At 38.2% G+C, this 13,409-nt stretch overlaps 2 protein-coding genes across 7 annotated transcripts in view; both read left to right on the top strand.

Moving 5' to 3' along the window:
- The window catches only part of prune (prune exopolyphosphatase), a 36,511-nt gene extending 31,757 nt beyond the window's left edge, over positions 1–4,754 (top strand). Inside the window, exon 10 of the mRNA XM_079696191.1 lies at positions 4,152–4,754. Coding sequence (XP_079552317.1) covers positions 4,152–4,384 — 233 coding nt within the window. The 3' untranslated portion in view covers positions 4,385–4,754. The remainder of the gene's footprint in view (positions 1–4,151) is intronic.
- Positions 4,755–8,747: 3,993 nt separating this feature from the next.
- The window catches only part of bnipl (BCL2 interacting protein like), a 22,508-nt gene continuing 17,846 nt past the window's right edge, over positions 8,748–13,409 (top strand). For 2 of the 6 annotated variants that reach the window (XM_079696197.1, XM_079696195.1), the window contains exon 1: positions 9,793–10,039. Coding sequence is in view for 3 of the 6 variants with exons in the window: in XM_079696193.1 (XP_079552319.1) it covers positions 8,990–9,015 (26 nt within the window). In the remaining 3 variants the exon portion in view is untranslated. Of the gene's footprint in view, positions 9,016–9,791; positions 10,040–13,409 lie in introns of those variants that run through there. The other 4 variants (XM_079696193.1, XM_079696192.1, XM_079696194.1 and 1 more) reach the window with 4 other exon arrangements.

Raw genomic sequence — 13,409 nt, 5'->3', positions numbered from 1 at the left:
TGTATTAATGACAGATCATAACGACAGATTATAACTGTATTAATGACAGATTATAACTGTAATAATGACAGATTATAACGACAGATTATAACTGTATTAACGACAGATTATAACTGTATTAATGACAGATTATAACTGTAATAATGACAGATTATAACGACAGATTATAACTGTATTAATGACAGATTATAACTGTATTAATGACAGATCATAACGACAGATTATAACTGTATTAATGACAGATCATAACGACAGATTATAACTGTATTAATGACAGATCATAACGACAGATTATAACTGTATTAATGACAGATTATAACTATATTAATGACAGATCATAACGACAGATTATAACTGTATTAATGACAGATCATAACGACAGATTATAACTGTATTAATGACAGATCATAACGACAGATTATAACTGTATTAATGACAGATCATAACGACAGATTATAACTGTAATAATGACAGATCATAACGACAGATTATAACTGTATTAATGACAGATTATAACTGTATTAATGACAGATTATAACTGTATTAATGACAGATCATAACGACAGATTATAACTGCCAGATTATAACTGTATTAATGACAGATTATAACGACAGATTATAACTGTATTAATGACAGATCATAACGACAGATTATAACTGTATTAATGACAGATTATAACTGCATTAATGACAGATTATAACGACAGATTGTAACTGTATTAATGACAGATTATAACGACAGATTGTAACTGTATTAATGACAGATTATAACTGCATTAATGACAGATTATAACGACAGATTGTAACTGTATTAATGACAGATTATAACTGTATTAACGACAGATTATAACGACAGATTGTAACTGTATTAATGACAGATTATAACTGCATTAATGACAGATTATAACGACAGATTGTAACTGTATTAATGACAGATTATAACTGCATTAATGACAGATTATAACGACAGATTGTAACTGTATTAACTACAGATTATAACTGTATTAATGACAGATTATAACGACAGATTGTAACTGTATTAATGACAGATTATAACGACAGATTGTAACTGTATTAATGACAGATTATAACTGTATTAACGACAGATTATAACGACAGATTGTAACTGTATTAATGACAGATTATAACGACAGATTGTAACTGTATTAATGACAGATTATAACGACAGATTATAACTGTATTAATGACAGATTATAACAACAGATTATAACTGCATTAATGACAGATTATAACGACAGATTGTAACTGTATTAATGACAGATTATAACGACAGATTATAACTGTATTAATGACAGATTATAACAACAGATTATAACTGCATTAATGACAGATCATAACGACAGATTGTAACTGTATTAACGACAGATTATAACTGCATTAATGACAGATTATAACTGCATTAATGACAGATTATAACTGTATTAACGACAGATTATAACTGTATTAATGACAGATTATAACGACAGATTGTAACTGTATTAATGACAGATTATAACTGTATTAATGACAGATTATAACTGTATTAACGACAGATTATAACGACAGATTGTAACTGTATTAATGACAGATTATAACGACAGATTGTAACTGTATTAATGACAGATTATAACAACAGATTATAACTGTATTAATGACAGATTATAACGACAGATTATAACTATATTAATGACAGATTATAACGACAGATTATAACTGTATTAATGACAGATTGTAACGACAGATTATAACTGTATTAACGACAGATTATAACTGCATTAATGACAGATCATAACGACAGATTGTAACTGTATTAACGACAGATTATAACTGCATTAATGACAGATTATAACTGCATTAATGACAGATTATAACGACAGATTGTAACTGTATTAATGACAGATTATAACTGTATTAATGACGGATTATAACTGTATTAATGACAGATTATAACTGTATTAACGACAGATTATAACGACAGATTGTAACTGTATTAATGACAGATTATAACTGTATTAACGACAGATTATAACGACAGATTGTAACTGTATTAATGACAGATTATAACTGTATTAATGACGGATTATAACTGTATTAATGACAGATTATAACTGTATTAACGACAGATTATAACGACAGATTGTAACTGTATTAATGACGGATTATAACTGTATTAATGACAGATTATAACTGTATTAACGACAGATTATAACGACAGATTGTAACTGTATTAATGACAGATTATAACGACAGATTGTAACTGTATTAATGACAGATTATAACAACAGATTATAACTGTATTAATGACAGATTATAACGACAGATTATAACTATATTAATGACAGATTATAACGACAGATTATAACTGTATTAATGACAGATTGTAACGACAGATTATAACTGTATTAACGACAGATTATAACTATATTAATGACAGATTATAACGACAGATTATAACTGCATTAATGACAGATTATAACGACAGATTGTAACTGTATTAATGACAGATAATAACTGTATAAATGACAGATCATAACGACAGATTGTAACTGTATTAATGACAGATTGTAACAACAGATTATAACTGTATTAATGACAGATTATAACGACAGATTGTAACTGTATTAATGACAGATTATAACTATATTAATGACAGATTATAACGACAGATTGTAACTGTATTAATGACAGATTATAACTATATTAATGACAGATTATAACGACAGATTATAACTATATTAATGACAGATTATAACTATATTAATGACAGATTATAACGACAGATTATAACTGTATTAATGACAGATTGTAACTGTATTAATGACAGATTATAACGACAGATTATAACTGTATTAACGACAGATTATAACTGCATTAATGACAGATTATAACGACAGATTGTAACTGTATTAATGACAGATAATAACGACAGATTATAACTGCCAGATTATAACTGTATTAATGACAGATTATAACGACAGATTATAACTATATTAATGACAGATTATAACGACAGATTATAACTGTATTAATGACAGATTGTAACGACAGATTATAACTGTATTAACGACAGATTATAACTATATTAATGACAGATTATAACGACAGATTATAACTGCATTAATGACAGATTATAACGACAGATTGTAACTGTATTAATGACAGATAATAACTGTATAAATGACAGATCATAACGACAGATTGTAACTGTATTAATGACAGATTGTAACAACAGATTATAACTGTATTAATGACAGATTATAACGACAGATTGTAACTGTATTAATGACAGATTATAACTATATTAATGACAGATTATAACGACAGATTGTAACTGTATTAATGACAGATTATAACTATATTAATGACAGATTATAACGACAGATTATAACTATATTAATGACAGATTATAACTATATTAATGACAGATTATAACGACAGATTATAACTGTATTAATGACAGATTGTAACTGTATTAATGACAGATTATAACGACAGATTATAACTGTATTAACGACAGATTATAACTGCATTAATGACAGATTATAACGACAGATTGTAACTGCCAGATTATAACTGCATTAATGACAGATTATAACGACAGATTGTAACTGTATTAATGACAGATAATAACTGTATAAATGACAGATCATAACGACAGATTATAACTGCCAGATTATAACTGCATTAATGACAGATCATAAAGACAGATTGTAACTGTATTAATGACAGATAATAACGACAGATTATAACTGCCAGATTATAACTGCATTAATGACAGATTATAACGACAGATTGTAACTGTATTAATGACAGATAATAACTGTATAAATGACAGATCATAACGACAGATTATAACTGCCAGATTATAACTGCATTAATGACAGATCATAAAGACAGATTGTAACTGTATTAATGACAGATAATAACTGTATAAATGACAGATCATAACGACAGATTGTAACTGTATTAATGACAGATTATAACGACAGATTGTAACTGTATTAATGACAGATTGTAACAACAGATTATAACTGCCAGATTATAACTGCCAGATTATAACTGCATTAATGACAGATCATAACGACAAATTGTAACTGCCAGATAATAACTGTATAAATGACTTTAATATGATAATATAATTCTCTCTGCAGGAAACACTCTGGCATCCCGTAAAAAGCTCCTCCCCCTCGTTAAGGACTACCTATCAGAGCGGGACAGAGTGTGTTTCCATGGAGACGAGGAGGAGGAGGAGTCTCGGTTCCCCCCCACCCCGATGAACAGCCTGGTGGACGGCTGTCCTCTGGACGGTGGGGGGGGGCCGCCGAGGCTCAGTGCTCAGGAGCTGCAGGACAGCTTCAGCAGGATGGCCGACTCTGACCTCTGACCCCAGCTGACCGCCCTCTGACGCCCCCGACCACTGACCCCCCGACCTCACCTCTGACCCCACGCGGTACAGACGACACTAAAACCATGGCAGTGGAAAAGCTGGTTTTATTCTGAAAAACCTTCAGAGCAGCTCCTTCAAAACAAAGTGTTATCGGTGCTCTTTAATTAGCTCGTTAAGTTGAATCAAACCTTAATTGATTTCCCTGATGAAAAGTGACGGAGGAGAATAACGTTTGTTTTTCTCAGAATAATTGTATTTACTCAGCTTTGTTGTTGTTTATGAACAGCTGATAAACATGTAGACAATCATAGAGCAGGCTGTGTGGATTATTAGTTATACGTGAATCTTGAATAAAGTCTCACCTGTACCTGTCTGTCTCACTTCCTGTCCATCCTTCACAATAAGAGACTCTGAGGGGTTTTATTGTGAAAGAGAAGAAGCCTGGCTGATCTGCAATAAATACACCGTCATTAAATACTAGTTAGTGGGAATGCTGTTAACATCGTTCCCACTAACTGTTACTCTACGCACTCTTCTCCCGCATTGAACATCGCAGAAACTCCGTTCAAACCTCAAAACGTTCAGCTCGGTCGGGAATCGATGGCTATTACTTTTATCATTCATAACTTTCATAATTCCAGAGATACATCCCATAATACATCACATTTTTAACATTGAAATCAATGGAGAAAATCTTCAGACTTCAACAAATCTTCATGCAATTCAACTGCTAACTGTTCATTCATACTTTCAGTCAGACACCTCATTCTAACTTTAAAATGTTATACATCTTTCTGACATTATTCGTGTAAAACAACTTTTAAATCTGATTCTTACTTTTAGAGATATTAAACATTGTTCAGACCTTGTTTTAGAGGTTTTCTTCACATTTTAACATTAACTAGAGTGTGTGATGTCACAGCTAGAGGGTAGAACAGCTTGAAATTTGCCTTCATATATTTTTTTTAAACTGCCATAATTCCCAAACCCTACATTCTTGATAAATTGCCTCTTGAGGGCAGGAAGTGACAACAACGTTCAACATGCCTCCATTAAAGCCCATTGTAATGTCAGGCTGATATTTCCTCACAGCAGCAGCCGCACACCTTTAGTTAATCTGCCAAAAAGGCCACATTATTAACCCGAAAGTACACAAACATTACACATCAGATACTCAACTTCCTTGACATGCTTCACGTTTTGAAATTTCACAGATATCTGTTACGGTTCTTCCACAAAACGTTCACATGTAAGAGGTTCATCTCTCATTCAGAACAGTGAAGCCTTTGATCTCTACAGAGCTCGTTAGCTCAAATATAAACACCTGTGTAATGGAACACGATGATGTCATCACTCCACCTGACATGCTCAGAGCAGCAGACTTCAGATAGAGGGTAACGGTCCTGCCCTCAACAGCTCTACGGCAATTATGGGGTGTCATCATCATATGCCGAAGAGAGAGAGGGCAATCAAGAGAAGAGAGAGAGTAATGTAACCTAATGTAATGTATAACTCCTATGAAAATGTTCAAAAAGTGCTCAAACTTCACATGTGTGTTAACAGTCCAGCCGGGAAGACATCTGAGGCAGGGGTCCCTAACCTTTATTGTGCCAAGGACCGGCAGATACATTAAAAAAAAATTGCGGACCGGTTGTCAATTTTAACTGATTTGAACATTTACTCACCAGCAGGTGGCAACAGAGGCTAATTGTATTTAACAGCCTGAAGAAATACCAATATGCATCCAAAACATATTAACAACGTTTAAAACCAGGATACAATTAAAACTACAAATTAGGACCGTTTTACAAATATTAATATAATATATAATATATAATATAGCCTAATATAGGTGGCAACAGTGGCTAATTGTATGTAACAGCCTGAACAAATAATAGAACAATATGCATCCAAAACATATTAACAACGTTTAAATCCAGGATACAATTCAAACAAATTAGGACCACTGTACACATATTGATATAACTGAAATGTCAGTGAGACCCCTGGGCTTGTTTGCCAGCCATAATAACGTTATACCGGGGCGTTCGTTCCGGTGCACTCCGACAGCATTTAGCACTACATCGAGATTAAGATTAAACTAACTTCTTTTGGGAACACCCACATACCTAGGAGTCGGCCAGATGTGTGTAAATTACTGTTCATGGTCATTTGAAAACAAATGCCGTTGTTGGACACACACAAACACACCGAACATACACACACACACACACACACACACACACACACACACACACACACACACACACACACACAGCGGAGCTGAGCAGAGCACATACACACACACATCATGGGCCTTTGTGACCGGACATTTCCTTCATACAACGAGTAACAGGGGGAATAATCTGTGTGTGTGTGTGTGTGTGTGTGTGTGTGTGTGTGTGTGTGTGTGTGTGTGTGTGTGTGTGTGTGTGTGTGTGTGTGTGTGTGTGTGTGTGTGTGTGTGTGTGTGTGTGTGTGTGTGTGTGTGTGTGTGTGGTTGAGACGTAGCAGCCTGCAGTGGGGAACACAGTGAAGGCGGTGTGTATGCGAAGGTGCTGCACTTCTCAGAGGCTGCCTCCTGATGCTGCAGCCATTTCATGAAGTGAAGGAGTCTTTACAAATAAACAAATATCTCTACCCCCCCCCCCCCTGGCCCATATGTCCTTAAAATGAAGTCTGAGTTTGAAATATATCTAAAATAATGTCTGCACTGCCGTCCCCCCACACACATAACAGTCTGCGATTAAACGGTTGTCTCCTGTGTCCTCCACTTCCTATTGGCGCACCACTTGTAACTTTCTCTGCGCACGAGAGGCTGAGACCTTATGCTAACCAATTTTGATTTATTTTGTATGTTTTGGATGAAATAATATGACTGGTATAAAATTAAATTAAAATAAATGCATTTAAAAAATCGAATTTCTTTTGATAAAATATTTTTATATATTTATAATTCTGCAAATATTACGATAAACTCACAGCTATTTCGCGGCCCGGCAGTAACACCTCCGCGGCCTGGTACCGGTCCGCGGACCGGCGGTTGGGGACCCCTGATCTAAGGGACAGTTTTGAGATTTCTTCAAATGCCGTTGCCATGGCAACACAATGCTCACCTTGGAACACGGTTTTCTCATAACTTCAGTGAAAATACTCCAAACAGCCCAGAACTTCACAGGTTTTGTAACGATGCAGCCATCAACGCATCTAAGCGTATTATGGGGTGTCATCAAATGCCGTTGCCATGGCGACAGACAACTCGCCATGAAACAGGATGTGGCTGTAAGTCCAATCGTCCCGCAATCTTCACTTGTATATCACTGGTCCATGCCTCAAAAGCTCTAGGCCAAATCTGAGACCTCACCATATGCCGTTTCCATGGAAACGCATCCCTCGCCATAAAACGTGATGTCGCTATAACTCCTATGAAAATGTTTAAAAAGTGCTCAAACTTCACATTTGTGCTAACATTCCAGCCGTGAAGACATCTATGGGACAGTTTTGAGATTTCTTCAAATGCCGTTGCCATGGCAACACAATGCTCGCCATGAAACATGGTTTTCTCATAACTTCAGTGAAACTGCTCCAAACGCCCCAAAACTTCACAGGTTTGGTAACGATGCAGCCATCAACGCATCTAAGCGTATTATGGGGTGTCATCTAATGCCGTTGCCATGGAGACAGATCATTCGCCATCAAGTTCTTTCAGAAGTTTGCAGTTCAAATATTCTGCTGCTTTTCCAAGCCTTTTTACTTTTCTCTCATCACACATTCAAGCCCCCAGTGTTCATGTATCATTTCAATCTCAATGATTCACTTTCTTCTTACACATTACATTTCAGCAGTTCAGAGTCAGCTTTTCAGCATAAAGCATTCCCACTAGCAATTTCTTAAGGAATTGCATTCTCTAGTTTAAATAACTAATACATTAAACGTTAGATTTTTAATACAATTCAAACAAGTTATAACGAGTATTATTTTAATATGTGAATGACTTTGATGTTGATTATTCAAAGGTTTAATCTGAAGGTAACAGGGCGGGCAGCAGGACCCTGAGGACGCCGTCCCTTCCTACTGCTCATATCCTCAGCAGCTGATTGGCTGAAAAGTCCCCATTAAAGCAGATTACACACACACACACACACACCACACACACACACACACACACACACACACACACACACACACACACACACACACACACACACATCACACACTACACACACACCACACACACACACACACACACACACACACACACACACACACACCACACACACACACATCACACACTACACACACACCACACACACACACACACACACACACACACACACACACACACACACACACACACACACACACACACAGGAGATATAACATCAGCTTTAATCAGAGCATATTTAAACTTCTCCACAGAACAAACATTTGAATGTTCGACTCCTGTCAGAATCACACACACTACCTGCAGGCCAAGTGAGCAGTGAGAGGGTTAAAGAGGCTGGCTCACCTGTCTGCTCTGTCAGCCAATCAGAGCTCAGCAGTGTGTGTAATGCAGGTGAACCTGCAGAGCGAGGCTCAGAGAGACATCACCGTGACAACATGAGCACCTCAGGACCCCCCGACAGGTGAGAAGAGTGTGTGTGTGTGTGGGGGAAGAAGGGGGGGGGGGGTCTCAGCAGCTTTGTGTCTTCAGACAGGAAGTAGCTGTTTCCATGACTACAGGTTTCACTGCTCTGATTCATTGTGTTAAAGAGACAAACACCTATCCTCTCACCTCCTCAGTGAGCTCAGGTGAGAGGACAGGTAACACACCACAGAGCTCCAGTCTGAGCCTCTTCACACACCTTGAGAACACTAAGAAGTCCTGAAGGATCCACCTGAAGCCCCCTGCTGTGATCACACCTGAGATACTGAAGGATCCACCTGAAGCCCCCTGCTGTGATCACACCTGAGCTACTGAAGGATCCACCTGAAGCCCCCTGCTGTGATTACACCTGAGCTACTGAAGGATCCACCTGAAGCCCCCTGCTGTGATCACACCTGAGATACTGAAGGATCCACCTGAAGCCCCCTGCTGTGATTACACCTGAGCTACTGAAGGATCCACCTGAAGCCCCCTGCTGTGATTACACCTGAGCTACTGAAGGATCCACCTGAAGCCCCCTGCTGTGATTACACCTGAGATATTGAAGGATCCACCTGAAGCCCCCTGCTGTGATTACACCTGAGATATTGAAGGATCCACCTGAAGCCCCCTGCTGTGATTACACCTGAGATACTGAAGGATCCACCTGAAGCCCCCTGCTGTGATTACACCTAAGATACTGAAGGATCCACCTGAAGCCCCCTGCTGTGATTACACCTGAGATACTGAAGGATCCACCTGAAGCCCCCTGCTGTGATTGCACCTAAGATACTGAAGGATCCACCTGAAGCCCCCTGCTGTGATTACACCTGAGCTACTGAAGGATCCACCTGAAGCCCCCTGCTGTGATTACACCTGAGATACTGAAGGATCCACCTGAAGCCCCCTGCTGTGATTACACCTGAGATACTGAAGCCCCCTGCTGTGATTACACCTGAGATACTGAAGCCCCCTGCTGTGATTACACCTGAGATACTTAAACCCCTGGCGTCCAGTACAGAGGGGTAAACTGACATCAGATTTAATCACAACATCTACAGGAAATATTTCACCTGAGGAGAAAATACACACATCTACACACTTTCAGTATGTAGTGTCTCTACTTTAAAGAGTCCTCTCCTGCTGATGTTCAGGTGTATATCAGTATGTAGTGTCTCTACTTTAAAGAGTCCTCTCCTGCTGATGTTCAGGTGTATATCAGTATGTAGTGTCTCTACTTTAAAGAGTCCTCTCCTGCTGATGTTCAGGTGTATATCAGTATGTAGTGTCTCTACTTTAAAGAGTCCTCTCCTGCTGATGTTCAGGTGTATATCAGTATGTAGTGTCTCTACTTTAAAGAGTCCTCTCCTGCTGATGTTCAGGTGTATATCAGTATGTAGTGTCTCTACTTTAAAGAGTCCTCTCCTGCTGATGTTCAGGTGTATATCAGTGTGTAGTGTCTCTACTTTAAAGAGTCCTCTCCTGCTGATGTTCAGGTGTATATCAGTATGTGGTGTATCTACTTTAAAGAGTCCTCTCCTGCTGATGTTCAGGTGTATATCAGTATGTAGTGTCTCTACTTTAAAGAGTCCTCTCCTGTTGATGTTCAGGTGTATATCAGTATGTAGTGTCTCTACTTTAAAGAGTCCTCTCCTGCTGATGTTCAGGTGTATATCAGTATGTAGTGTCTCTACTTTAAAGAGTCCTCTCCTGTTGATGTTCAGGTGTATATCAGTATGTATTGTCTCTACTTTAAAGAGTCCTCTCCTCCTGATGTTCAGGTGTATATCAGTATGTAGTGTCTCTACTTTAAAGAGTCCTCTCCTGCTGATGTTCAGGTGTATATCAGTATGTAGTGTCTCTACTTTAAAGAGTCCTCTCCTGCTGATGTTCAGGTGTATATCAGTATGTAGTGTCTCTACTTTAAAGAGTCCTCTCCTGCTGATGTTCAGGTGTATATCAGTTTGTAGTGTCTCTACTTTAAAGAGTCCTCTCCTGCTGATGTTCAGGTGTATATCAGTATGTAGCGTCTCTACTTTAAAGAGTCCTCTCCTGCTGATGTTCAGGTGTATATCAGTATGTAGTGTCTCTACTTTAAAGAGTCCTCTCCTGCTGATGTTCAGGTATATATCAGTATGTAGCGTCTCTACTTTAAAGAGTCCTCTCCTGCTGATGTTCAGGTGTATATCAGTATGTAGTGTCTCTACTTTAAAGAGTCCTCTCCTGCTGATGTTCAGGTGTATATCAGTATGTAGCGTCTCTACTTTAAAGAGTCCTCTCCTGCTGATGTTCAGGTGTATATCAGTATGTAGTGTCTCTACTTTAAAGAGTCCTCTCCTGCTGATGTTCAGGTGTATATCAGTATGTAGCGTCTCTACTTTAAAGAGTCCTCTCCTGCTGATGTTCAGGTGTATTTCAGTATATACTGTCTCTACTTTAAAGAGTCCTCTCTCCTGCTGATGTTCAGGTGTATATCAGTATGTAGTGTCTCTACTTTAAAGAGTCCTCTCCTGCTGATGTTCAGGTGTATATCAGTATGTAGTGTCTCTACTTTAAAGAGTCCTCTCCTGCTGATGTTCAGGTGTATATCAGTATGTAGTGTCTCTACTTTAAAGAGTCCTCTCCTGCTGATGTTCAGGTGTATATCAGTATGTAGTGTCTCTACTTTAAAGAGTCCTCTCCTGCTGATGTTCAGGTGTATAGCAGTATGTAGTGTCTCTACTTTAAAGAGTCTTCTCCTGCTGATGTTCAGGTGTATATCAGTATGTAGTGTCTCTACTTTAAAGAGTCCTCTCCTGCTGATGTTCAGGTGTATATCAGTATGTAGTGTCTCTACTTTAAAGAGTCCTCTCCTGCTGATGTTCAGGTGTATATCAGTATGTAGTGTCTCTACTTTAAAGAGTCCTCTCCTGCTGATGTTCAGGTGTATAGCAGTATGTAGTGTCTCTACTTTAAAGAGTCCTCTCCTGCTGATGTTCAGGTGTATATCAGTATGTAGTGTCTCTACTTTAAAGAGTCCTCTCCTGCTGATGTTCAGGTGTATATCAGTATGTAGTGTCTCTACTTTAAAGAGTCCTCTCCTGCTGATGTTCAGGTGTATATCAGTATGTAGTGTCTCTACTTTAAAGAGTCCTTTCCTGCTGATGTTCAGGTGTATAGCAGTATGTAGTGTCTCTACTTTAAAGAGTCCTCTCCTGCTGATGTTCAGGTGTATATCAGTATGTAGTGTCTCTACTTTAAAGAGTCCTCTCCTGCTGATGTTCAGGTGTATATCAGTATGTAGTGTCTCTACTTTAAAGAGTCCTCTCCTGCTGATGTTCAGGTGTATATCAGTATGTAGTGTCTCTACTTTAAAGAGTCCTCTCCTGCTGATGTTCAGGTGTATATCAGTGTGTAGTGTCTCTACTTTAAAGAGTCCTCTCCTGCTGATGTTCAGGTGTATATCAGTATGTGGTGTATCTACTTTAAAGAGTCCTCTCCTGCTGATGTTCAGGTGTATATCAGTATGTAGTGTCTCTACTTTAAAGAGTCCTCTCCTGTTGATGTTCAGGTGTATATCAGTATGTAGTGTCTCTACTTTAAAGAGTCCTCTCCTGCTGATGTTCAGGTGTATATCAGTATGTAGTGTCTCTACTTTAAAGAGTCCTCTCCTGTTGATGTTCAGGTGTATATCAGTATGTATTGTCTCTACTTTAAAGAGTCCTCTCCTCCTGATGTTCAGGTGTATATCAGTATGTAGTGTCTCTACTTTAAAGAGTCCTCTCCTGCTGATGTTCAGGTGTATATCAGTATGTAGTGTCTCTACTTTAAAGAGTCCTCTCCTGCTGATGTTCAGGTGTATATCAGTATGTAGTGTCTCTACTTTAAAGAGTCCTCTCCTGCTGATGTTCAGGTGTATATCAGTTTGTAGTGTCTCTACTTTAAAGAGTCCTCTCCTGCTGATGTTCAGGTGTATATCAGTATGTAGCGTCTCTACTTTAAAGAGTCCTCTCCTGCTGATGTTCAGGTGTATATCAGTATGTAGTGTCTCTACTTTAAAGAGTCCTCTCCTGCTGATGTTCAGGTATATATCAGTATGTAGCGTCTCTACTTTAAAGAGTCCTCTCCTGCTGATGTTCAGGTGTATATCAGTATGTAGTGTCTCTACTTTAAAGAGTCCTCTCCTGCTGATGTTCAGGTGTATATCAGTATGTAGCGTCTCTACTTTAAAGAGTCCTCTCCTGCTGATGTTCAGGTGTATATCAGTATGTAGTGTCTCTACTTTAAAGAGTCCTCTCCTGCTGATGTTCAGGTGTATATCAGTATGTAGCGTCTCTACTTTAAAGAGTCCTCTCCTGCTGATGTTCAGGTGTATATCAGTATGTAGTGTCTCTACTTTAAAGAGTCCTCTCCTGC

Source organism: Notothenia rossii (assembly GCF_949606895.1).
Source record: "Notothenia rossii genome assembly, contig: scaffold_100, whole genome shotgun sequence".
Lineage (NCBI taxonomy): Eukaryota > Metazoa > Chordata > Actinopteri > Perciformes > Nototheniidae > Notothenia > Notothenia rossii.
The sequence above is the reverse complement of the archived record's forward strand: the minus strand, read 5'-3'. Positions and strand labels throughout refer to the sequence as shown.